General features: G+C 43.0%; 1 protein-coding gene across 1 annotated transcript in view; it reads left to right on the forward strand.

Moving 5' to 3' along the window:
- Sin3a (SIN3 transcription regulator family member A) overlaps positions 1 to 27,494 on the forward strand; it is a 53,784-nt gene that overhangs the window by 12,822 nt on the left and 13,468 nt on the right. Inside the window, exons 4-16 of the mRNA XM_051156518.1 lie at positions 4,018 to 4,124; positions 5,170 to 5,452; positions 6,942 to 7,193; positions 8,041 to 8,193; positions 8,322 to 8,480; positions 13,151 to 13,240; positions 16,212 to 16,330; positions 16,879 to 17,089; positions 17,992 to 18,108; positions 20,071 to 20,309; positions 21,849 to 22,032; positions 23,104 to 23,677; positions 25,676 to 25,845. Of these exons, the coding sequence (XP_051012475.1) occupies positions 4,018 to 4,124; positions 5,170 to 5,452; positions 6,942 to 7,193; positions 8,041 to 8,193; positions 8,322 to 8,480; positions 13,151 to 13,240; positions 16,212 to 16,330; positions 16,879 to 17,089; positions 17,992 to 18,108; positions 20,071 to 20,309; positions 21,849 to 22,032; positions 23,104 to 23,677; positions 25,676 to 25,845 (2,658 nt within the window). The remainder of the gene's footprint in view (positions 1 to 4,017; positions 4,125 to 5,169; positions 5,453 to 6,941; positions 7,194 to 8,040; positions 8,194 to 8,321; positions 8,481 to 13,150; positions 13,241 to 16,211; positions 16,331 to 16,878; positions 17,090 to 17,991; positions 18,109 to 20,070; positions 20,310 to 21,848; positions 22,033 to 23,103; positions 23,678 to 25,675; positions 25,846 to 27,494) is intronic.

Consider the following 27,494-nt stretch of genomic DNA (forward strand, 5'->3'; position numbering starts at 1 on the left):
GGGTTTCTCTGTGTTAGCCTTGACTGTCCCGGACTCACTTTGTAGACCAGGCTGGCCTCAAACTCACAGCGATCTGCCTGCCTCTGCCTCCCGAGTGCTGGGATTAAAGGCGTGCACCACCACGCCCGACCAAGTTGGGGTTTTTTTCAGTTAAAAGATCTTGATTGATAGGATTTCTAAATATAATAATTTGTTGAGTTTTCCTTGGGGGAGTGTAGGTTGAGACAGCACTTGATTCAGGTTGCTCTGAAAACTGCAGTTGAGGATCACTTTGACTCTGCTTTTGCTTCTCATATGCTGGGGTCACTGCCACGTACCAATCCCCCGTCCCTTTTTTAAAATTTGAAAAATTTCAAAATACGTGTGTGTGTGTGTCACATGCAACTAGCAGCTCGTTCTTGGAGGCCAGAGAACAGCTTTTGGAGGTTAGTTCTCTTTCTGTGCCATGTGGGTCTGCAGAATTGGTGTCGAGTACCAGCGGAACCAACACAGCAGCCCTTGAATTTTTTGCATCACTAGAGAATTTAACAACTGTGTAGTCTCACATTGCCAGTTTTGGTTTTTTGCTTCTTTCTCATGATAATACTGGACATTGAACACAAGGCCACACACACTTTTAGACAAGCCTTCTGATACTGAGCCTAGCCCTTGCCTGCCATTGGGTCAGTGTCTGTGCTTGTATGTATGTCTCTTACTTACTGTTTTACTGCTATGAGCAAACAGTTTATAGAGAAAAGGCATTCAACTGGGGGTTACCCTGTGGTTTCAGAGGGCTTGTCCATGGTCATCATGGTGCGGGGCATGACAGCAGGCAGGAATGGTGCTGGAGAAATAAATGGCTGAGAGCTCACACCTGATCTGCAGGCATGGGGGTGGAGGAGGCAGACTGGGCCTTGCATGGGCTTTTGAAACTTCAGAGTCTACTCCTAGTGACACACTTACTCCAACAAAGCCACACCTCTCAATACTTCCCAAACAGTTCATTAATTGGAGACCAGACATGCCATGCTAACATGAGCCTATGGGGTCATTCTCATTCAAATACTACACACACACACACACACACACACACACACACACACACACACACACACACACACATACACACACACAGAGAGAGAGAGACAGAGAGAGACAGAGAGAGAATGAGAATATGTTTAAAAGCAGGATATGGTTGTGATGTGTTTAATTTCAACACTTGGAGGCAGAGGCAGGTAGCTATCTGGGAGTTCAAAGGCATCCTGGTCTACATTGCAAGTTCTAGGCCAGCCAGGGTTACATAGTAAAACCTTGTCTCTTAAAACAAAAACCAGGGCTGGAGAGATTGCTCAGAAGTTACGAGCACTGGCTGTTCTTCCAAAGGTCCTAAGTTCAATTCCCATCAACCATATGGTGGTTCATAACCATCTATAATGAAATCTGGTGCCCACTTCTGTCCTGCTAGCTAACATGCAGGGTGAATACTGTATAAGTAATAAATAAATCTTAAAACAAACAAAAAAGCAACAACAACAAAAATATCCCAAACAAAAAACATTGCATATGGTAGAAGATAGAAGGCTCAAAACATCAACAAAAATTCCCTCCAAGTCCTCTACCAAGTCACTTCCTCATTCATGGTGTCTGTCTTCTACAGGCCCCACTTAATACTACCCAGAACATCAGCTAAGGCTATAGACTAGTTGACAAGTGAGTTGAATCCTCAGAGTCCCATCTTTAAAAGCTGCAGGTGGTGGTTGGGGCGTGTACTGTAATTCCTTGGGGAGGCAGACATAGTACAATCGCTTGCTGCTAATTAGCCACCCAGCTTCGTCTACTTGGGGAGTTGCAGGATGGTGAGACTCAGTCTCGAAAAGATGATGGATGGTACCTGAAGACTGACTAAGATTTGTTCTGGCCCCACACACATGAATACTTGTCAGAGAGAGAAGAGGAGAAGCAGGTAGCTTTTGTCATGGACTCTGGGGGTGTGGCTTAGTGGTAGAGACCTTGTTTAGCACGTGTAACTTGCTGGCTTTAATTGGGGGGGGGCGGGGCACTCCGATTTTCACTTTGGTGCTAGGGAGCATAGGTAAGTAGCAGAGTGCTTATGGTCCTTAGCATGCTCCCCTTGTTTGCCCACACACACAATACACATAAGAGGGTATGAACTAGGGCCATGTAGCTTAGTGTAGAACACTTGCATAGCATGCAGCAGCCAGTAGATTGAATTCCCAGCAAAACAAAATAAAAACTAAAAGCACGTTTCTAGATGCGCAAGTTTTAGAGGCCATTCACGCTTTAACATCACTTAATGGTTTAACGAACATAAACACTTTGTTTCATAGTATATCGAAAATTCTAGCTTATAACAAAATCAGATGTTAGTCAAACTTTGTGCAGTTTAAGATATTATCTCAGACTATGTAATAGGTGTTTCCTTTGGCTGTCTCCTAAGTATTATAACATCCCAAGTTACACTCATGTATTTCTAGCCCTCCAAATTCATTTGTTTGTGGTAGGTCACTTTTGAATGCTCAATTTCCCTTGTCTTTTATATTCAATTAATTCTCAAATCCTACCACTTCTTGCTAAAAGCTTTTGAATCTGTTGAGTTTTCTGTACTTTTGACGAGAACTGTAATCAAGCCTTTCTCACATCAGTTAGAATTATCCCTTCCTTCTGGCTCTTCCCTTCATAGTTTTTGGTTTTGGGTTTTGTTTGTTTGTATGTGTGTGGGGTGTGTTTGCGTGTGTGTATGCATGTGTCTGTGTTAGCGGGAATGCACCTATTCATATGTGTGTAGGCCTGGGGTTAATATTGGGTGTCTTCTGTATTTGCTTTATGTCATACTTTTTGAGACAAGGTCCCATTTCTGCCAGTGTCTGGCCAGCCAGCTGCCTTCTTAGATCTACTTCTGTCCAGGTACTATCTACAGCACCTGTACTGGGCTTACAGAGCTAGTAATGTGGCCAACTTTTATATATGTTGTGGGGATCCTGTCTCAGGTCCTCATGCTTGCAAGGTGAGCATTTTTCCCATTGTGGCATCTTTATAGCCCCATTCCTTCCTTTCTTTTAGTCTGTCCTATGGTTCTATCAACTGGAAGACATGAAACGGAGAAGATAAACATCTAAGTTGATATTTTGCAGGACTAACAGGGTCCTTCATGATCTGAATCCTGCCATTTTTCATCTGTCTATTCTTCCTCCCAATACTTAACTTCTAGCCAAACTGAGCTAGCTGGTTTGGGTTGTGCACATGGGCAACATGAAGCCACACCCCTGCTGCTGTCGCTAACATTATTCACAAGTACCTGTCCTTAGGTTTCAGCTTATAAATTACCTCTTGGGTTTCCCTCACTTTGGAGGAGAAAGTGATGCAGTTTCCATGTGCTGTTACGCCTCTCAGTGGTTATTTTACCTCCATTGTGTTAGGATTTTCACTAGACATGAGTAAATTTTATGGATTTATGATTTTAATTTGTTTATTGAATCTTTAACACCTACATTGGGTCTGCTTTGTTGTATCTTAGCAAGTACTTAGGAGATAGATAAGTGAATACTATGGTAATACAATTATTAGTCACTGATCATTCCCTACAGAAATTATCCAAGGCTATAGGGCTTTTTGTTGTTTTTTTAGGAGACAGAGTTTCTCTGTGTAGCCCTGGGTGTCCTGGTTGGCTCTGTAGACCAGTCTGGCCTTGAACTCATAGAGATCCATGTGCCTCTGCTTCCCGAGTGGTGGGATTACAGGCATGCAACCTTTTGTTAAAAGTTTTGACTTCTGGCCTGGAGAGATAGCCCAAGCTGTTAAAGAGCACTGTCTGCTCTTCCAGAGATCCTGAGTTCAATTTCCAGCAACCGCATGATGGCTCACAACCATCTATAATGTGATCTGGTGCCCTCTTCATGCCTGCAGGTGTACATGCAGACACAGCATTCATACACAATAAATAAATAAATAAATAATAAAAACAAATCTTTTAAAAAAAGTTTTGACTTCTTATGTCTCTTAAATTGTATTCCTGCCCAGGTGGAGGATGCCTTGTCCTATCTTGACCAGGTGAAGCTGCAGTTTGGTAGTCAACCTCAGGTCTACAATGATTTCCTTGACATCATGAAGGAATTTAAATCTCAGAGGTAAAGATTATGTGAAGCCCCACATAAATTTATGCTTGGCATGTTGATTTTTAGGTGGAGTGTATGTGTGTGTGTGTGTGTGTGTGTGTGTGTGTGTGTGTGACAGAGAGAGAGAGAGAGAGAGAGAGAGAGAGAGAGAGAGAGAGAGAGAGACACCGACCACTCTTTTTATAGATTATTGTTTTCATTGTGGGACTGCTTTTGAGACAGTCTTGCTATATATAGCTAGAGTGACTTGAACTTTGGGAAGTCCTCTTGCCTCAGCCTCTCAAGTTCTAGGCTTAAACGAGTGTAGAACTATGTAGTGCTGTATTTTGGGTTTAAGGTGTTAATTGTAGAGCACTGGGCTATTTTTTTTTTTTTTTTCCAAGACAGGGTTTCTCTGTGTAGCCTTGGCCATCCTGGACTCACTTTGTAGACCAGGCTGGCCTCGAACTCACAGCGATCCACCTGCCTCTGCCTCCCGGGTGCTGGGATTAAAGGCGTGCGCCACCACGCCCGGCTCACTGGGCTATTTTTATTTTTTTGACAAGGTTTCTCTGTGTAGCCTTAGCTGTCTAGAACTCTCTTTGTATACCAGGCTGTCCTTGAACTCACAGAGATCCACCTACCTCTCTTGCTGAGTGCTGGGATTAAAGGCGTGCTAGCTGGCTTTCTTTTGCTTTTTAGGCCACTTGTTTTTGGTTTTGTTTTGGTTTTTTCCCTTCAAGTTAATGTAAGATAACCTGGGATATTCGGGTCTGTCTCATTGTTTGAGAGTAACTTACCTGAACAGTCTAGACAGAAGCCCATTAAGATCTGTACTGACATATCCAAGGTTGGGTGTGGCTTGGAAACAGTTTAGGTGCACTGTTCGTACATCTGCTTGATAGAATTGTTGCCTTAAATGTATATTTTACTCAAAATTGTGACAAAGCCTAAAGTGGATTTGAAATTTGACTTGGCCTTTACTATTATGTTTTGCTATTTAGAGAAAACGGTGAGAAGTTAAGGGTTTTTGTCAAGCTTGCCTCTCATCACTTTTTTGTCCTCTTGTTTTTGTCAGCATTGATACTCCAGGAGTAATAAGTCGAGTGTCTCAGCTATTTAAAGGCCACCCTGACCTGATCATGGGCTTTAACACCTTCTTGCCTCCTGGCTACAAAATTGAGGTGCAGACTAATGATATGGTGAATGTGACCACTCCTGGCCAGGTTCATCAGATTCCCACCCATGGCATCCAGCCCCAGCCTCAGGCACCACCTCAGCATCCTTCCCAGCCTTCAGCCCCGTCAGCTCCCACTCCTGTTCAGCCTGCTCCTCAGCCCACACCTGCCAAAGTCAGCAAGGTGAGTTGTGGGAGGGACACACTACATCAACTAGAAAGTCCTTGTGACAAGCTCCAACAATGTCATTAGAGAGGATGTTGTCAGCTCATTGCTGTTGAGCGGTTCTCATTTATAGTCTGTATTACTTAGATGCTCACTTAAATCATCATGTAGCAGATTCTGGGACTTGTTTGTCCTCAGCTTCTGTTGGGCGAGCCTCTGCAGTGGCTTCGACTTGGGTTTTCTGCATTGCCCAGGCTGTTTTTTTGTTTTTTGTTTTTTTTCTTTTGCTTATTTGGTTTTGTTTTTCAAGACGAAGTTTTCTCTGTGGCTAGCCCAGGCTGGCCTCAAACTCAGATCTATTCGCCTGCCTCTGCTTCCCACGTGTTGGAATTAAAATTAAAAGTGTGCCACTGTGCCCAGCTCCTGGGCTTTTGGTGGTCCTGAGTAACTGGGAATCTAGATGTTGCCATCACACCTCATTGAGAAATGATTGTTTTTATTATGGAGAAATTAGACTTTCCTTGTATGATTATCACTTTATAAACATCGTTGCAGAGCTGGGCATGAAGACATCTCTGTAAATCTCAGCACTTGGGAGGTCGAAGCAGAAGGATAAGAAATTTGAAGACATCCTGAGCTGTTTTAAAAACTAACTCAGCCGGGCATGGTGGCACACGCCTGTAATCCCAGCACTCGAGAGGCAGAGGCAGGCGGATCGCTGTGAGTTCAAGGCCAGCCTGGTCTACAAAGTGAGTCCAGGACAGCCAAGGCTAACACAGAGAGACCTTGTCTCGAAAAACCAATAAATAAATAAATAAATAAACAAACAATCTAACTCAAAAATCTATAGTAAAGTTAATCTATTTGCCAGGTCAGCTGATGATCACAATAAGTGGAAGATAGTTTTGATCTAGAAATGATAGAATAATTGCTAGCCACGTAGGATTCAGTTCAAGCAAATTCAGTGTTTTAGTTGCATTAGCTAAATTTCAAATTCTCAAGAACTAGCATGTAGCTGGTGGGTCTTGTATTGGGTGGCATAATGAAAGAGCATTCTATTATTTCAAAGTATTCTGTCGAACAGAGCTGGTTTAGAAACGTTTCACGTTGGATTATAGGAACAGTTAAATTGTCGTTATCCTGGATTAAAAAAAAAATCTGTGTAGGATGAATTTTCTTTTTAATTTGTACCTGTTGAGGTATTGAGCTTAAAAAACTGCATATGAAAATTGTGTCCCTATAATTAGAAATGGCTCCTGATTGAAGGGTGTATTTAGGAAATTTGAGTCTGAGATAGTGTCAACATGAAATCCGTCTACATCTCCTGCTCTGTCCTGTATGATTTGAGCTGAACTAATATGGTTTGGTTTAATCAGTACTTAATAGCTTAAATGAGTAAATAAAGGATATGGGTTCATCAGATACCTTGGATTTTTTGTTTTTGTTTGAATTTCCTTCCCCAATGTCAAACCACCTATGTTCTTGAGGAAAATACTTTTCTTTTTAGCCTTCCCAACTGCAGGCACATACTCCAACCAGTCAGCAGACTCCTCCACTCCCACCATATGCATCCCCACGGTCTCCGCCCGTCCAGCCTCACACACCAGTGACAATCTCCTTGGGAACGGCTCCATCTTTGCAGAACAATCAACCTGTGGAGTTTAATCATGCCATCAACTATGTTAATAAGATCAAGAACAGATTCCAGGGCCAGCCAGACATCTACAAAGCCTTCTTGGAGATTTTACACACATACCAGGTAAGAGAGTTACTCATTTGTCCCTCCTTCAGCAGGTCTTATAATCCTGGGCTCTGGTGATCCTTTTGCCTCAGCCTCCCGAGTGGCTGGCCTCTGCCTCCATACCCAGCTTAGAAATGGTGCTTTTTATCATGGTAACATTAGGTTCTACTTACATGATAGTCAAACTCAGTACCTAGTCTGAGAAGATCTAGTAGTCATTGTGCCCAGTAATTCTTACTGGGAATACTAAGTGCTTGGAACTAGGCTGTGCTTATGAAGCCAGTTTTACTTACTTGCACTGCTTACCTGGTAGCATCTTGTCAGGGTTTTTAAGCTCACTAGCTGTGAAGAGAACGCTTGTTTCATATTGGAAATTTCTGAGGGTAATTTCTGTAGTGTGATTAATTTACAAGAAAACATGGAGGAAATTTTCTAGTGTCTTCTTGTCTTATAAGTTTAATTAAAGGAGCATTCATGTGTTTGTAGTTTTATAAAGACCTGTCATTTAACGCCTTCTCCTTTCTCAAAAGACTGCAATCAAAACAGTAATTTAAAACTTCCTTTAGTGTAGCTGAAGTAGATAACATATTTTACTCATATCAAAATCTTCAGAGCCAGGCGTGGTGGCACACGCCTTTAATCCCAGCACTCGGGAGGCAGAGGCAGGTGGATCGCTGTGAGTTCGAGGCCAGCCTGGTCTACAGAGCGAGTCCAGGACAGCCAATGCTACACAGAGAAACCCTGTCTTTAAAAAACTAAAAAACTTAAATAAAAAAAAAAAAACTTAAGAAAATAATTGGTCAGTGGCAAAGGATTCAAAACAGTAGCCCTCCTAATATCATTTGCACCTTCTTTCATTCTTCAGAAAGAACAGCGAAATGCCAAGGAAGCAGGAGGGAACTACACTCCCGCCTTGACCGAGCAGGAGGTGTATGCCCAAGTGGCTCGTCTCTTCAAAAACCAGGAAGATCTTTTATCTGAGTTTGGACAGTTCCTGCCAGATGCCAACAGCTCAGTGGTAATCTCATTTAGACAAACTACGTTATTTAAGATTGTTGTTACCATAAGTTGGAAAGCTACAGGAAGACGGCACTTTTTAGATGATGCTTTGATTAAAGTATTAATTTGCCTCATATGTCTTAACAGCTTTTAAGCAAAACAACTGCTGAGAAGGTTGATTCTGTGAGAAACGACCATGGAGGCACTGTGAAGAAGCCGCAACTGAATAACAAGCCGCAGAGGCCCAGCCAGAATGGCTGCCAGATCCGCAGGCACTCTGGAACGGGAGCCACACCTCCAGTGAAGGTGAGAGCAGGCAGCTAGAAGGTAAGGTGGTCTCATCCTGTAGACCCAGGCCAGGCTGGCATAGTCACAGAGATTCCCCGCAAAGCAGAAGGTGGGTCAGAAAAGCACTTGCTGTGTGGATCACACTGTGTTTTCAGTTCTTTCATTTCTCCTATATTATCTCTTTGCTATGAGCTTCTGGCTCCTTTTGTTTGTTTGTTTTGGTTTGGTTTTTTTACCACAACTTAACTGTAACTAATGTTTCTCATGATTTGATGTGTGAAGCTTTTCTTGTGTTGGAGAAAGAAGATTTTTTGGGGGAGGGGGTTTGAGACAGGGACTCTCTGTAGCCTTGGCTGCCCCAGACTCACTCTGTAGACCAGGCTGGCCTTGAACTCAAAGTGATCCACTGCCTCTGCCTTCCAAGTGCTGGGATTAAAGGTGTGCACCACCACGCCTGGCTGAGAAAGAAGATTCTTATAAATAAATGAGTGACCTGGGACAATTCAATTATTTTATTTATTTTTAGGTTTTTTTCAAGACAGGGTTTCTCTATGTAGCTCTGGCTGTCCTAGAGTTGCTTTTGTAGACCAGGCTGGCCTTGAACTCACAGCGACCCGCCTCCTGGGTGCTGGGATTAAAGGTGTTCACTACCATGCCCCCGGCTGTAATTCAATTCTTGTGAACATAGTGCTCTGTAATGGCAGAGGCTTTTGTTCAGTGGCTTTGGCTAGAGGCCTGTCCTCTAGTTGACAGATCTTACCTACATTAGTTTTCAAGGAAAGAGCGTTGGTTTGTGCTAGAGGGAAATCTTCAGTTTGTGTTAGTAATACTACAGTAAACACTGATGGCGTTGTCCATAGAAAGCCCAGCTTGCTGTCTTGGATTTAGTGTGTCTCGGATAAGAAGGAAGCTGTATGTAGTCAATGTTGAATTTCTCTGGGATTTCTAAATTATATAGTATGAAATAGAGGTGTCTACAGAATTTGATTTAAAAAAAAAAAAAAAAAGACAGTGGAAGACAGTGGATATCAACAAGTAAGTGACTCCAAGGATCGATGGACTCTGAAAGAGTCCATTGTTTGGGTGCTTGCAGTGTTTCTTGGTTTTGGAATCAGGTTAAATATAGTAATGGTTTGGTGTTTTGTTTTGTTTTGTTTTTAACTTCAAATAGTCTGTGGATTGTAAGAATCAGCTAAATAGCTAAGAGCTTGCTTTAGGTCTGTTTCCTTGCATACTGATGGTCCACAGGTAGAAACAGTATGCTAGCACACAGTTTTGATATCCCATAGCTAGCAGGAGCTGTGGGCTGAGCCTGTGTGCTCTGAGATAGCTGCTGTCCACAGATCTTAAAGTTCCTCACAGGTAGTAAGATGGGGGCTTTTTAAAGTAAATTTTGCCTAATGGGTTACATTACTGCCTATCCATTTTTGCTTGGTGGTGGTGGCGCGAGCGTGCATGCGTTTGTGTGTGTGTGTTAGAGAAACCATCTCACCAGGTACCCTTCACTAATTTGGTAATCAGTAAGTAGTTCAGTCTAACTGCCATCCTCCTGTCTCACACAAATGAGTGAAGGGAATACAGGTGTGTACCACTGTAATGACCTTTTTTCTCCCTTTAAAATAAATGTTAAATTATTAATCTGACTAGGTGTTGTAGTGACACCTATAATGTCAGCACTGTGGTGGGTGGGGCAGTAAAAAAGCAGCCAGATCTCTTGAGCTTGAGGGAAGCCAGGGCTACCAAGTGATACTGTCTTTAAAAACAAAAACAAAATACAACAAATAAAGCCTGAGTGGATGTGCTGATAAGATGATTATTCTGTCTGTTGGGCAAATGAAGTAGTGTAGATTAAAGATTTACCCCGGATAGTATGTGCCAGCCTGGAAGCAGTTAGTGTGGTATTAGAGCCCAATAAAGATACTTTTTGGCTTAGGGAAAGTGTCTTAGAGTGACTGTTGCTGTGATAAAATATTGTGCCCATAAGTGTTGAATTTAGTTTTATACATCTGTGTTTGTTTTTTTCAGCTTATTTTAAAACCTGGTTATCAAACAAATAATTGAGGCTTTTTTTTGCCCCTGAGACAGGGTTTCTCTGTGTAACAGCTCCAGCTGTCCTGGAACACTCTGTAGACCAGGCTGGCCTCGGAACTCACCAAGATCCTCTTGCCTCTCCTCCCAAGTGCTGGGATTAAAGGCGTGCACCACCACAGCTTGGCTAAATGTGTAGTCTAGGCTGGCCTTGAACTCGTGATACTCCTGCCTCCACCTCCTTCAGCAAATGCCACCACAACCAGTGAGACTCTTTTATAATATAAGGCCTCACAAAACAATCTTGAGCAGCTTAAGTCTGTTCTTAACCCTCTATGCTATATTGTCCTGCTCCAGCAAACATCCCACTTGCACTTCTGTAGCTCTCCTTGGCTCCAGCTCCTTCCTCTGCAACTTCCTTCTCGCTCTCCCCAGCCTCCTCCTCTAACTCCTCCCCCACTGGCTGGCAGGAAGTCCAGCTCTATTCTCTTCTCCCTGTTCATTGATTGGTTGTAAACTGCTTTATTGACATAACAAGAGCAATTGGGGAGCAGGTTTTACGCAACATTTAGACAGAACATTAAAATTTAAACCACACCATAACCTTATGCCTACAAAAAGCAACTTGGAAATGCAAGGGTTTATTTTGTTTGCACTTCCACATCATTGTTCATGGCGGAAGGAAGTCAGGGTAAGAACTCAAGCAGGAACCTGGAGATCGGAGCTGATGCAGAGGCCATGGGGAGTGCTGCTTCCAGGCCTCTCTGGGCTTGCTCAGCCTGCTTTCTTTTAGCTCCCTGGGTGGCTCCACCCACAATGAGTGGGCTGTGCCCTTCTGCTTCACTAGTTAAAGAGATGCCTTACCCCTCTGCCTACAGCCTGATCTTAGAGGTCCCCTTCTTTCAGATGACTCTAGCGTGCGGCAAGTTGACATAAAGCTGGCCAGAACAACTGACCTTGTCATCTTGACACACAAACATCACTTTTTAATTAGAACCTTTTCTTTTTAATTTATCCCCCAAATAGCCTATTAATATTAGTATCATAATATAATAAAACATAAATAACTTTAAAAGTTCTACAATCTTTATAAATTCAAACACACTTAAAAGTTCAGTCTCTTTAAAATAACCAGTCTCAAAGAATCTGAACTTCCTTTAAAAGTTTAACATCTCTCCACTACGGACTCCTGTAAAGTCAAAACTGGGTCAAATGTTTTCTTGCTTCAAGAGGGAAGAACCAGGGCACAAACACAGTTTGAATAAAGCAAGACCAAACTCTTAACTGCGTAAATAACCGTGTCCAGGCCTGGAGAAATGGCTCAGTGGTTAAGGGCACTGGCTATTCTTCCAGAGGTCCTGAGTTCAATTCCCAGCCACCACATGGTGGCTCACAACCATCTATAATGTGATCTAATGCCCTCTTCTGGCAGGTAGGTGTACATGCAGGCAGGGCACTGTATATATAATGAATAAAAACAATTTTTAAGGGCTGGAGAGATGGCTCAGAGGTTAAGAGCACTGACTGCTCTTCCAGAGGTCCTGAGTTCAATTCCAAGCAACCACATGGTGGCTCATAGCCATCCATAATGAGATCTGGTGCCCTCTTCTGGCATGTAGGTACACATGCAGGCAGAATACTATATAAATAATAAAATAAATAAATTAAAAAAAAACTTGTGGTGTACTTTCAATCTTCTGGAATCTTCTGGATCTTCTGGGATCCTCCAAATGCCTTGGGCCACTTCTCTAGCCCTGACTGCTGCAGCACATGCAGATTGTCTCCTAGGTTCAGGCTAGTTCCACTCTACCACTACTACTTGGTGGTCCTGTCATAGTATTAGCGTCTACAAAATGCTTGGGTTTTCTAAAGCAACTGGGCTGCCCTTTCACCTGTAGCCTCCTCCGGGCTCTTCTCTCATGATCCCTTCAGTCCTTGGCTTTAGTTGCTACTCCAGCTGCAACCTTAACCAGTGGCTTTTCTCAGTGCTAAGCTTTGGCTGCTCTCTATGATGCTTTCATGCCTTTAAAACCAGTATCACCTGGGAGATGAAATTTGGCTGCCAGTGCGAAGTATGACTTTGGCTGTCTAGCAAAAATAAAGGTTTTGCTTTATTCTAGCAGCTTCTTTGTGCTGATCTTAAAGGAACACTTCCCAGAAGATGTCACTTCTTTGATGCTGGTCTTTTCTTAATTGCCACTAATTTCTCTGCTCCAGCTGACCAGCATTAAGTTGTGTCAGTAAGGTGAAGGTATCATGTTAGTGGGGCTGGTCTTTCAATCACTTCTCCCTCTAGCATCAGCTAACCAGAACCACAGCCTGAGTTCACAATAGGAAATGGCTCCAATAAAGCCTTCAGCTGTGTCTGAGCTTCACAAGCCAGCTCTGGTTATGGTGAGAAATTCCAGGAGGATTTTTTGAAGGGAGCAGAGGCAGAAGGATCGTGAGTTTAAAGCCAACACAAAAAGGAGAGGGCATCTGTAGCCTTTGAAGAAAGGAACTGTCAAGAAAATTAATAGAAACAGAGTTAGGATATAAATCTTTGACTACTGAATTCTCATTTCTTCTGAGAAAATTGTTAGCTTTAGCAGAGCTGTTTTAGCAAAGTCAGAGGAAATACAGAGTTGTTTGTGTTTGTTTTCTTTTCTTTTTAATTCCAGAAAAAGCCCAAACTTCTTAGTCTAAAGGAGTCTTCAATGGCAGATGCCAGTAAGCATGGTGTTGGGACTGAATCATTATTTTTTGATAAGGTAAGTAATGGGCAACACTTGATACAGTTGTTAAGAACAAATGACAAACACATAGTGCCCAAGGTTTTGTTCCAAAACTGTCCACTGGTTAGGATTTTTTGGGCGTGTTTTATTTAATTCTTTGGCTTTGTTTTGTTTGGAGACAGAATCTTTCTATATGTAACTCAGATCGCCTCTGAACCCATTTGTATGTAGCCCAGGCTGGTGTACAGTTCCTCATTCGTGTTTCCCTCTCTCCTCTCCTCTCTTCTCTCTCTGTCGTGTCGTCCCCAGTCCGCGCACCCCCCCCCCCCCCCCCCCCCCGTTAGGATCTCACAATGTAGCATTACCTGGCCTGGAACTTACTATGGATAATTGGCTGACCTTAAATTCATATAATTCTGCCTGCCTCTACCTCCCTAGTGCTTAGGAATAAAGGTGCTTGTCCCTATGCCCTTCTTTTCTTTTATTAGTGGCCCTGGTCATGGAGCCCAGTGCCTCAGACACGCTAGCATGCTCTCTGCTGTGCTTCAGGTGGCCTGTGGTCTAGTTGCTGGTGGAACAGAGTGAGTGGTGAGAATCCTCTTGGTGTTTTGAGACAGGGTCTTGTAACACTGCCCAGATATGCCTCAGACTTGCTCTAAAACCAGGGATGACTTTTAACTACTACTGCTCCTCCTTCACCTTCCAGACAGGATATAGGTATACACTACTGTGCCCAGCATGAAAATTCTGACTACTTGAGTGTTTTCAAAAATCTAAAGGTGTTTTTATATAATAGCTAGAGTTGAAATTTCTGCTGGACACTATGAATGCTGTTTTAGTTAGACTTTATTTCTGTATCTGATTCTGTCCTTGGAGCCGAGTTGATGATTAGCAGACAGATTCCACAGTGAAGTAGGCAGCTGGTGGGCTTCTCACAGGACTCAGTCTGAATTAGTCTGGTCATGGTTGCCCTAGCTGGGTGTTTATAGAAAACATTATTTAATGGCTACATCACTGATACCTCCAGCTAGCTTTCCATCTCTGTCCTGATGATAACAATGGTGTTATCTTAGGAGTGCATTTTTGTCCGTATGTGTATGTATATATACATATATATGTTACACACACACACACACACACACACACACACACACCAAAAAGTATGTATATAGTAAGGATCTTAAACTTTCTGTTAAGTTCATTGGAAGAAATGGTTATGGATGACACAAAACTTCCTATGTATTTATTATTTAGGTTGAGTGATTTGGTTAGGGTCTGCTGGGCGTCTTTCTGCTTTTTCATGGGTTTAAAACCTGATAAATTTAAGGCAAATAATTGGCATACGGTGCAAAAAGTATAGTCTTCTCTAAGATCAAGGTCTGTGAATCTGTGAGTTCCAGTCTGTTCTCTGTAGCACCTCCTGCTTCACAGGAGGAGGTAATCTGAACATAACAAGCAGCTGTGTTGATAAGTCCTGGGCATGAAGCTCCACAGTGCGAACAGTAGGCTTTTAGAACTAAAACTACAGCCTTAACACCTAGCTAGGTAGTCTTTTTCTGTAAACTGTTAAAACATTTTAAAATTCTGAAATTTTAAATTGTTAGTCTTCAATGCTAAAAGTAGGATAATAGTCTGTATGCATGCATATGTGTGTGTGAGAGAGAACATTGGCATGTTCACATTAAAGCATAGGTGTCTGCCCTCATCTTGGAGCAGAGTCTCTTTGCTGAGCACCACTGACAACTCGAGGTAGCTGGCCCTGGAGCTCCCAGGGAATCTCATGTCTCAGCCTCTTGCCTCAGTGTAGGTGTGCTGGGATTGCAGATCGAGCCCTGCTGCCTCTGGCTATATGTGGTCTCTGGAAATCCCAGCCCTGCTCTAAGACTTGCGTGGCTCATTGAACCATCTCTTAGCCGTGTGTGTGTGTGTGTGTGTGGGCGCGCGCGCGCACGCGCTTGCGCTTTCATATGTATGTGTGGAGGCCAGAGGTGAGTTGAATGTCTTCTCTACCTTATTTTTTGAGACAAGGGCTCTCTGAACCTAACACTCACTCCCTGATTGGCTACGCTGGCTGATCTGAAGCCTCGGGGATCTTCCTGTTGCTACTTCCTAGCCTTATACTGCTGTGCCTGGCATTTTTGTGTTGGTGCTGGGAACCTGATCTCTGGTCTTCATCGTGTTCGTGGAAGAATCTCTTAGCCATTTGAGTCACATCCTCAGCCTCGTTTTGTTGTTGTTTTTAAGATTTAATATTAGGTGTATGTTTGTGTGCTTTTATGAACTTAAATATGCCATGTGTTTGTAAGTATGGTTTCTAACCACTAAGCCATCTCTCCAGCCCTCTTTCAGCCCTTTTCTGCTTTTTAAGGCATGGTCTTGGTGCAAAAGCCCTGGCTGTCCTGAGGAGCAGATTGGTCTTGAACTTGAGGCAATGACCCTGCTGCCTCTGCCGCAGTAGTGCTCAGATTCCAGTCATTCAGGAGCAGGAGGCTCCAGTTTAAAGGCTATCCTTAGTTGTGTAGCAACTGTAGGGTCTGCCTCTGCTGCATGACATCTTCCCTGGAACAAAACAACAAAGATTTTATAATAAGAATATGAAAACTGCTGACAAAGATTCCTGTAAATATCTGTTCAGAAGGGCAACAGAAACTTAAGTAACTGACATGTTCTGGAGTAGCAAGCACATGGAAGGTGTAGTGCATGATCTCATATTTTAACTGTGGAAATTTCTAAAAACATGTAAAACGACCCTTGTGTGTTTACCACCTGGGGCCAGCAGTTCTAGTGCTTCATCAGCGTGCTTGCTCCACACGTATTCGTATCCAGTTTAGATTGTTTAGACAGCTTACACTGTCTTGTTTTCTCTTTAAGTGTTTTTCTTTTTTATCATATCTAAGCAAAATACTATTGATTCCTTGTAAATATCCCTTCAGGTTACTCTATTTTTAAAAAAATCAGGGACTGTGATTCTCCTTGTAACCATTTTTCTTGTGGTTGTTTCTATAAGGTCCGAAAGGCTCTTCGAAGTGCAGAGGCCTATGAAAACTTCCTTCGCTGCCTTGTTATCTTTAACCAGGAGGTGATCTCCCGGGCCGAGCTTGTACAGCTAGTCTCTCCTTTTCTGGGGTAAGTGAAGTGAGGAGCAGAGCGCCTGGTTCTTTAGTGTACTGATGCAGAGATTGTAAAGGTATGCTGTAGACAAAGGTGGCTGAGCTGTTAGTTGTCACAAGTGTCAGAAGGGCCCTTGGAAGCCTTGCATAACTTTCAGGATGGGAAAACAGAGCTGGATGTGATGGCACACATCTTTAATCTCAGCGCAGGGGAGGCAGAGGCATGTGAGTTGGAAACAGCCTAGGCTACATAGGGAGACCCTGGAGAGAGGGAGAGGGAGAAGGGTTTACAAAGTATTCTAGACCAGAGCTCTAGAATCTTAATTGCATTTGAGATCCTGAGAATTATGTGAGCAGTGAAGCCATATTCTTGGATCCAAAGAATGGCTTCTTACTGTCTTGTTGGGAGAGCATTCTATAAGGAAAATGGAACTTAACTGGTTAAAGATTGTTTCTGGAATTTGTCTTTGGTTATGGAATTGTGATTTTATTATGAATTGTAATATTCTTCATAATAACTGTCCTGCCTTGAATTGCTTACCAGCTTTTGGTTTGGTTCTTCAGGAAATTCCCTGAATTGTTTAATTGGTTTAAAAACTTTCTGGGCTATAAGGAGTCTGTACATCTGGAAAGTTTTCCAAAGGAACGAGCTACAGAAGGCATCGCCATGGAGATAGACTATGCCTCTTGTAAACGACTGGGCTCCAGCTACCGAGCCCTGCCAAAAAGCTACCAGCAGCCCAAGTGTACAGGACGGACTCCCTTGTGTAAAGAGGTAAGGGTCTGCCTGGGATCTTGAGCTTCTTCATATGAGGTGGTGGTAGTGCTAGAACCAGAGGCTTTAAAGTTGTTATTTGATAACGTATATGTGCATGCAGGCCATGATCTGCTTCTGGAGGCCAGAGACAACTTGGCAGAGTTGGTTCACCTCTGCTACTGTGTGGGTTCCCAGGATCAGTCTCTCAGGTGGTCAGGGTTGGCGGCAAGCGCCCTTATTATCTTCTGAACTCTCTTTCAGGAAAGGCCAGAATTTACATGAATTGTTAAATCATCATGAACCTTCTTTTTTTTTTCCCCCCAAAGATAACTCGTATTCAGAACTTTTAGCCACTATTTGTTTGTAAACTTGCATCCTTGTTAGGATTACTATGGCTGTGATGAAAACATCATGACCAGAGCAACTTGGGGAGAAAAGCATTTATTTGCCTTATACTTTCACATCACTGTTCATCTCTGAAGGAAGTCAGGACAGGAACTCAAACAAGGCAAGAACCTAGATGCAGGAACTGAAGCCGAGGCATGGTGGAGTGCTGCTTTCTGCCTTGTTCATTGTGGCTTGCTCAGCCTGCTCTCTTAGAGAACCAAAGACCACTGGCTCAGGGATGGCACTGCCTACAATGGACTGGGGCCTGCCCCATCAATTACTAATGAAGACAATGCTTTAGAGCTGGATCGTATAGTGGCATTTTCTCTGTTGAGACTGCCTCCATTCATATGACTCAGGTGACTCTAGCTTATGTCAAGTTTATATAAAGTCAGCCAGGACGCTTAGCAAATGTAAAGTTTGGAGTAATGCTAGCTGGGCTTTTCTCCCCCTCTTTGTAACTTCGTTTTTATCCACAAAGTCTAATTACCAGTAAGTTTTTACAGGCTTTTCTGCCTCTTTTGTACCCAAAGGTTTTAAATGATACCTGGGTTTCCTTTCCATCTTGGTCTGAAGACTCCACTTTTGTTAGTTCCAAGAAGACTCAGTATGAAGAGCACATTTATCGTTGTGAAGATGAACGATTTGAGGTATCGTTTGTTGTTTGATGTTTGGGGAACTAAGAAGATGTGAAATGAAGGGGTAACTAAATACTGTGTGTGCATTAGCTTTTTAAAAGGAGAGCTGACCCTGGCAGAACATTCCTGTAAAACGTAGGTAGTAAAGGTGGCAGCTGGAATGGATGAGCCAGCTGGCGGTGCCTTCCTGTGTGAAGGGCTCGTGTGAATCTAGGCTCAAAACCTTGACAAGATGACGATTACTAACACCACGTGTGCGCTGCGCTGAGGTGACTGGCTCTGCTCTTTCCAACTAATGGGCGAGCTTCCATCCCAGCTTAGCTCTGCCAGTGCTCCTTCTTCAGAAACTGGCTGGTGGCTACCATCCTTTCCCCATCTCAGTTATGTTTTTATCACTGTGATAAAATGCCAAGAGTTTAGCTTGGCCTAGGGTTCCAGACGGTGAGTCCATGATAGTGGAGAAAAGGAACAGCTGATAGCCCACATCTTGATTGTAGCCATGAGGTAGTGAGAGTGCATGGAGAATCTTAACCCTAGTGATACAGTGCCTCCAAAAGCCCACACCTCCTTACCCTTCCCGGACAGCTCCGCCAACTAGGGACTAAGTATTCAAACATAGGAGCTTCCTGAGGCTATGACCACCATAGTCATTACGGAAGACTAAAGTGTAGTAAGTATTAATTTTTATTTTTTCAAGGTTTTCAAAACAGGATTTTACTGTGTAGCTCTAGCTGTTCTGGAGAATCACTCTGTAGACCAAGTATTAATTTCTATGGGAAGTTTTGTTGTTTCGGTTTTTGTTGTTTTGTCTGTTTGTCTTTCAGGTCTTCTTGTTGTTTTTCGAAACAGGATTTCTCTGTGTAGCTTGGCTGTCCTAGACTCACTCTGTAGACCAGGCTGGCCTGGAACTCAAAGATCCACCTTTCTTTGCCTCCCTGAGCACTAGGATTAAAGGTGTGCGCCACCATGGCTGGCTCTGTGGAGAGTGCTTAATCTAGCTAATGAACATAATTTTAGCTGAGGGCAATGGAGTGTGCCTGTCATCCCTGGGGAGGGGGAGACAGACAGATTTAAGAATTTAAGGTCACTGGGCATGGTAGCACCCTCTTGTAATCCCAGCACTCAGGCGGCAAAGGCAGGCAGATCTCTCTAAGTTCAGGCCACCTTGATCTACAAAGTGTGCCCAGGCCAACAAAGGCTACACAGAGAAATCACTGATTTTGTTGCCATTGAATGTGAAATAGTAATTTAATATTTTTGTTTGTTTGTTTGGTTTTTCGGTTTTTCGAGACAGGGTTTCTCTGTGTAGCCTTGACTGTCCTGCACTCACTTTGTAGACCAGGCTGGCCTCGAACTCACAGCGATCCGCCTGCCTCCCACGTGCTGGGATTAAAGGCATGCGCTGCACCCGGCATATTTAAGCGAATACCCCAAACCCTTTAATTGTTTGTAACGGGTTTTCACAATTTAAGAAAAGGTCATAGGCAAGAAGATACAGTGGCTCACATTTGTCATCTTAGCCTTTAGATGGTAGAGGCAAGAAGAACTTGCCACAAATTGGAAGCCAGTCTGGTTTACGTAGTAGCAAGTTCCAGGTCATCCATAGTAAGACTTTGTCTTAGAACAAACAAAAGGGTAAGGAAATGTGTCAGTATAAAAGTCTGTTCTTAGGTCCCTCTGGCCTGTGCTCAGCAGTGCTAAACACTGTGCAGTGGTTGTTCTAAAAGTGGGAACTGCTAATCATTTTAGGTGCTAGTATTAAAAATTTATGGCTTATGTACATGGAGTTTCTGCTAGAAAATAACATGATAATAGGAGTCACTGGTGATAATTTACCTGTAAGAGAGCCTTCCATGTCCTGTCTGAGAACCACAACTCCAATCCCGAGAGCGTTGATACTCTCTTTGTTCCCTAGCTCTGCTGTGTTCTGGTTTCAGGCCTGAGCGTCCTCTTTTGTTCTTTTCTTGTTTTAAGCTTGATGTAGTTTTAGAGACCAATCTTGCAACAATCCGGGTTCTGGAAGCAATACAGAAAAAACTTTCCCGCTTGTCTGCCGAGGAACAAGCAAAATTTCGTTTGGATAACACCCTTGGAGGCACGTCCGAAGTCATCCATCGAAAAGCACTCCAGAGGATATATGCTGATAAGGCAGCTGATATTATCGATGGCTTGAGGAAGAATCCCTCCATTGCTGTTCCAATTGTTCTTAAAAGGTATGTGTCTTCCAGCTTTTGTGTGCTTATGACAGCTTCAGTTAGTGTCCCATTAAATAGGGGTCCAGTTTTCCACCTGGTTATCTAATTAGAACTACAATTCTGTCTTTTTGGTAGTTAAACATTGGGGACAGAGTACAGTGGTAGAACTTAAGGGTTTATATATCAAATGGAACAAATCTTGACAGGTAATGGGTGAAGGACTAGAAATAATAGCTCAGTGGTAGAGTGCTTGCCTAACATGCATAAGTTCCTGAGTTCAATTTCATGTGCTATAGAGGAAAAGTGAGTGATTTCGGGTTGATAGGATGTTTGCGTTCATATCTGAGGGCTGTTTCAATTTTTTGTTTCTCGGTAGAGGGGATCAAACTTGGGAATGTTTGTGTAACATGCATGGAAGGGAAATTTTTTTACCATATCCCAAACTCTGTGTGTGTTTGTGTGTGTGTGTGTGTGTGTGTGTGTTGCATGTAGTAACTTTGATTGGAATAAGGGCTCAGTATATTGGCTATACTGACTTGGAACTTGAAATTCCCCTCCCTAAATGCCCTCTCTTGGACTCCATCAGCACAATAAACATCTGAGTCATGAAAAGAAGCGAGCTCCTTCAGTTGGTCAAGGAGAACTTGTTTTCCAGAATACTCACCGTAGCTGGATGCAGGTGTTCGTGTTTATAGTCCTCACACTAGCACTCGGGAGGCAGAGGCAGGAAGACTGCGTTAAGTTTGGTAGCGTGGGCCTGGCGTGGTGGCGCACGCCTTTAGTCCTAGCACTCAGGAGGCAGAGGCAGGTGGATCGCTGTGAGTTCGAGGCCAGCCTGGTCTACAAGTGAGTCCAGGACAGCCAGGCCTATATAGAGAAACCCTGTTTTGGGGGGAAGTTTGGTAGCCTGGTCTACATTGTGAATTCCTAGTTATCCAAGTCTTCAAAGTAAAGCCTTGTCTCAGAAACGCCTTCAAGCTCCCTCATGAAACCTCATTTAAAAAAAAAAAAAAAAAAAAGAGTTTATTTCTTATTATTATGTATACAATGCTCTGCCTGCATGTGCGCCTGCAGGCCAGAAGAGGGCATCAGATCACATCATAGATGGTTGTGAGCCCCCATGTGGTTGCTGGGAATTGAACTCAGGACCTCTGGAAGAGCAGACCGCTGAGCCATCTCTCCAGCCCCGAAACCTCATTGTTAATACCACTCAGTTTCTGAGTGCTCATGGAAGCCAGAAGTGGTTCCTCGTGCCCTTAATGCCAGCATTGAGGAGGCAGAAGGCAGAGTTGCTATAAGTTTGAGACTAGTGTAGTCTGTATCCATGTTCCAGGCCAAGGCTTCACAGTAAGACTGGACTCAAAGAAAGCAAGTCCACATGAGGAAGAAATCTCACTTAGATAATATCAAGGATATTATCTCAAGTACCAGCAGTCTTGACACAATTTTGCATAGGTTTGAGTTTTTAATCACATAAAATAAGCCTGGCATATTTCCCATTTCTAAGCCCTCTAAATTCCCACACACTGTTACTTGTATCCCTTCCTGCCCTGCTAGGTTGAAGATGAAAGAGGAGGAATGGCGGGAAGCGCAGAGAGGCTTTAACAAGGTCTGGCGCGAGCAGAATGAGAAGTACTACTTGAAGTCTTTGGATCACCAGGGCATCAACTTCAAACAGAACGACACCAAGGTCCTGAGGTCCAAGAGCTTACTCAATGAGATCGAGAGCATCTATGATGAGGTGAGCTGGCGACTGTACCGCTCCACCAGCCTGGCCTTTACGTCCAGCCTGGCTTTCCCCCCTGCAGTTTCTGAGAGCTGCTGCTTGTTGCTTCATGACTAGAGTCCATCCATCTTAGCTTTCGGGTCCTGGTCTAACCGCCTTAGACCTAACAGGGTCACACTCAGTCCTTCTCTGTTTCCTCATTTGCCATCTGTCCTCAGTTTACACTTCTCTCAGCAAACACCTCGTGTTCTTGGAGAGCATCTCGTGTACCTCAGCTTCAACATGGTGGGAACCCTGAGTTGTTTAGCATGTCTACCAGGAGTGTAAACAGCACCAGAAGCAAAGATTCAATAGGACCTTGCTCCTGTCTTAGGTGGTAGAAAGCATAAGTGTCATATATCAGGCTTTTTAAACATGGCTCTGAGTTGTAAAAACAGTAAGTGAAGTTCTACGTACACTTAATTGTTTGACGGTGTTGTCAACTTCCACATGACAAATTCGTCCCTGGTATTTTTCATCTTCCATGCATACTAGTCTAGAATTTTAAGGCAATTTTCTTAAGTCCTCAATATCTAGAAGGTACTAATGTTTATATCAAGGTAATGTGTTCATTGTACCTATGAATATTTGGAAGAGAGACATTATTGTTGGGGTTAATTCCTGTATTTCAGTTTGGGTAGCCACTGTCATGTCTGTTTCTTTTGAGATAGGATCTCACCAGCCCAAATTGGCCTAGATCTTGCACCCTTCCTGGCTTAGCCTCCCAAATGGTGGAACTATAGATGGATGCTACTGTGCCTAGTTTCCATTATGATTAATGATAAAATGTGCTACTAATGTAGTTTTTTTGTTTGTTGGTTTGTTTTTTGAGGCAGGGTTTCTCTGTCTAGCTCTGGCTGTCCTGGAACTTGCTCTGTGGACCAGGCTGGCCTCAAACTCTGACATATATCTGCCTCGTGAGTGAGTGAGTGAGTGCGTGCGTGTGTGCGTGCTGGGATTAAACTACTGCCCAGCATTACTGGTGTAGTCATGTAGGTTTATTATTGCTCTACATGCCACACAATGCTTTTGTGTCTGTTCCTTCAGAGGCAAGAGCAGGCCACAGAAGAGAATGCTGGCGTACCTGTTGGCCCACACCTCTCGCTGGCCTATGAAGACAAACAGATACTAGAAGATGCTGCTGCTCTGATTATCCATCATGTGAAGAGGCAAACGGGCATTCAAAAAGAGGACAAGTACAAAATCAAGCAAATTATGCATCATTTCATTCCTGACCTGCTGTTTGCTCAGAGAGGTGACCTCTCAGATGTGGAAGAAGAGGAGGAGGAAGAAATGGATGTGGATGAAGCCACAGGGGCACCTAAGAAACACAACGGTGTTGGGGGCAGTCCCCCTAAGTCTAAGTTGCTATTTAGTAACACAGCAGCTCAAAAGTTAAGAGGGATGGATGAAGTATATAACCTCTTCTATGTCAATAACAACTGGTACATCTTTATGCGACTGCATCAGATTCTCTGTTTGAGGCTGCTGCGGATTTGTTCCCAAGCTGAGCGGCAAATTGAAGAAGAAAACAGAGAGAGAGAATGGGAACGGGAGGTGCTAGGCATAAAGCGAGACAAGAGTGACAGCCCTGCCATACAGCTGCGCCTCAAAGAACCTAGTGAGTGCTTAGACTGTCAGCCTTCAGAAAGTATGTTGGGGTGGATGACTGGCTTCAAGGCCTCATTAAGCTTGCAGATGCACTTAAGCCTTAGATCAGAACTAGGGCTCAGATCCTACCTCTTCAACTTAACTGGTCGTGTGACCTTCCTTAAGCCCATGAATCCATGAATGAACCAATACAATGGAGGCAGTAATTATTGTTTTATGCAGTTGCTTGAGGGCTTAGGGTAACATGCATACAAGCACCTTGTATAGTACTCAACTTATGGTTGTATTGGGTCCATGGTACTGTGGACACGTGGGGTGTGGGAATTCATTGGCTAGGTTAATAAGCAATGTTTCAGATGAGAAAAAATGTCCTAGTTCATCCCATTCTATAACAAAAATTCCTTGTTATTCATGTTTATGACAAATAGGAATTTTCTCAGCTGTGTGTTAGCAAGCGTCTCCTTAAAGGTCTTCATGGCTCATTGCTAGTGTTTTCTTTAAAGGAATTGAGACCTGATTGTAGGAGAGACAGCAGAGGGATGCTAGTCGTAGTTCATGGCTAAAAATCTGTGCTTTGGACTCTTGCTTTATCCTAGTATATTTCTAAGGCTGCCTGTCTGTGACAAAATTCAAGCCAGTAGCTTGTTGTAAACAGCAATGTAAGACCCACCCGTTTTACTTAAAAGCGTGCTTCCCATTGTTTGCCTTACAAATAGATGGCCAGGAATCAGTGAGAAGAGTTCCTTTTGTAATTAACATATTTGATAGCATTTTATTGAAGTACCACATATATGCAAAAGGGACACAAATAAGAATTTGTGTCTGCCCATGTGCCTATGTACAGGAGGCTGAGGATGGCGTGGAGTATCGCTAGTATTCTGTACCTTGCTCTTTGAGATAGGGTCTCACTGAACTTGGAGCTAGGTCAGTAGCTAGGAGATCCTAGTGGTGTTCTCTCTGCCCACCCTCACAGTGCTGAGGTCATAGATGCTAGCAGCTAGGTTTTCACATGGGTGCTGGGGCCCCTTGCTTATGGAACAAGTGTTCTTATACACTGAACCATCTCCTCTGCCCCACAAGTAGAATTTCATGGCTCTGTATATTTTTCTGTAATGACCATACTTTCATCAAAAAAGAGACCAAGAAAACAATAAAGCTAAGACCTAGTAGCCTCCTTGTGCCACTATTTTGATTTCTAGTCTTAGAAATGAAATTTCTTTGGTATTTGAGAGTGGGTCTTCTATGGTACTTCTTATATATTATGGTCCTCCTGCCTCTTACCTTAACCTCCTTGGCAATTAGACATCGTGCCTCAACACCCAAGTTGAGGCTAGTTTTGAACTCTGTATCAATGGGTACTATTTAAGTAAATTCAGGAGACCCCATTCCTGTGCACATCCTAGTTGCTAAGTTACTAGTAAGAGTCATTCCAGCTATTGGTTGAAGTGCTTTGTGTGCATCAAGTACAAATCATTCAGTGTAATTTATAGAGTACACTGTTGCAAATCCATTTTAAACAAAAGGACTTTGATACAGTCAGATTAGTTCATTGTAAAGGTTAATTTTAATAACTTGTGTGGCCGAGGGTTTTCCAAGTATGGTAGCATCTGCCGTAACTATGCCTGCCTTCTCTTGTCTATGCGTTATTTTTCACTGAAATGGCCTTACGAGCAAATATTCCCTTCAAGAAATGGATTTGTTTAAGTGGGGGAGCCAGCTCCTTGAAGGCTTCTCTTGGGATATTGTTTTCAGGTGGCACAGAACTCCGCAGTGTCTCTAGCGTAGTCAGTTGGTGTTGAACGCTACTGTTAGAAGTTGCAATCACTTCTTGTTCTTGGATGGACGATCCTGGTGATTATAGCCTCCTATCAGATTTCATCTCTGCAGTGGGTTTAGTTGGGCATGTCTTGTGTATCTGTTGCTATATAGGCCAGCTGTGGGATTCCTCTTGTCTGTCCTTGAGCTTGTTTTAGTGGAGTAAGGTCTGACCTATCTAATCTTTCCTCAGTGGATGTTGATGTGGAAGATTATTACCCAGCTTTCCTGGACATGGTGCGGAGCCTGCTTGATGGCAACATAGACTCGTCACAGTATGAAGATTCACTGAGAGAGATGTTCACCATTCATGCCTACATTGCCTTTACCATGGACAAACTAATCCAGAGCATCGTCAGGCAGGTGAGACGGCATGCTGGAGGCTAGGGCTGCCAAGGGAAGGTGTCCTTACCTAAAGTGGCAAAGAAAAAGCAAAATTTCTGTGGGAAAAGGAAAAGCAGCTTAAACATGGAACAGTGTTTATAGATGTATTGTCTCTGAAGTGGAAAGTTAAAGTTAAGTCTGTTGGGTGGCTTTTCCTACAGAGACAGTGAACAGACGTCTCTTTACCCCTTATGATGTGCTGACAACACACCAAAGAAATGATTCTAACCAAGTCTAACTTAGCGAACCATTATGTTTATTGGGGTTACTTAAGGAACATGGGTAACCCAAAGGCAGCCGCAGCACCAAAAAGCCCACCATACACATACCAGCCTGGATGGCATTTTACAAAAACTGATGCCTCATGCACAACCAGAAGGCAGCTGGACCTACGTGAGCGTGTCCTTTCCACAGAAGTTGTTAATGCTTTTATAGGAGAATCAGAAACTCAAGGCCATACTCAGCTCTAAAAGTTGAAAAGGTACTAGGCCTTCCCATAAGAGTTATAGGGGTGACTGACGAAAATCGTTCTTGGATATAGTGAGCCAAATTCTTAAATTTGAGAGACAAATCCCTATTAATTACCTAAGTTTATATAAATTAGCAGATCCATTTCCTCCATGTATGTTACTGCTCGCAATTTTACTTTCGACTACAGCTAGCAACAGTCTTCCATAGTACTAGCTTAATATATTTAAAAGAAGCCAATGAAATTAACTTTTCATAAGTCCTAGGTTATTTTTCAAACAGATAATTTATTTACTTAGAAGAGTCTGGCTATGAATTTGTTGTTAATACTATCAACATATTTTTAAAAACTGGAAAATAAGTTTCCCCCAGAAAACCCAAATCTATGAGTTTTTAAGACACGTCCAAGCTTCTAGTTTAAACTCTTCACTGAGCTGTGTCTGATTGTCTTTTCTTTTTATTTTATTCTGGCTGAACAAGTTTCAAGGTCAAGCCATACATTTGTCTTAGTTTTTTCAGGCTGGGGCTTTATTTAGCTCAGTTGGTAAATTGTCAAGCATGCATGAAGCCCTGGGTTGGGTCTTCAGCGCTCTTTAGAATGGGGGTGGCGGCATATACCTATAATCTCAGCATTTTGGAAAAGAGGGCAGGAGGACCAAAAGTTGAAGGTCATCTTCAGCTCCATGGGAGTCTCAGATGTCTTAGCTACAGGTCTCAGATACGACGTCGTCATCTGAGGCGCTGACTGAGGAAGCTTCCCTCAATCTAGACCTCTCCATTCTCATGCTCTCTGCACTTGCACACTCGTCATACACACCTGGCTTCTCGAGCCCTCTTGAGACCTCACCGCCTTGGTATTACCCAGCTTTTCCATGCAAGAGATCCTCTATTTAAAAAAAAAAAATCTTGTGCTGGGGAGATGGCTCAGAGGTTAAGAACCCTGTTCTTTCACAGGTCCTGAGTTCAATTCTCAGCAACCACATGGTGGCTCATAATCATCTATAATGGTAGATGCCTTCTGGCCTGCAGGCAGAATACTGTATAAGTAATAAGTAAATAAATATTTTAAAAAATATTTTTAAAAACCTTATAAAACCCATTCCTACATTGTTTCTGGTTACTCACTCAACACGTAAATGTACGTACCTGACAGAGACCAG

Source organism: Acomys russatus, chromosome 14 (genome assembly GCF_903995435.1).
Source record: "Acomys russatus chromosome 14, mAcoRus1.1, whole genome shotgun sequence".
Classification (NCBI taxonomy): domain Eukaryota; kingdom Metazoa; phylum Chordata; class Mammalia; order Rodentia; family Muridae; genus Acomys; species Acomys russatus.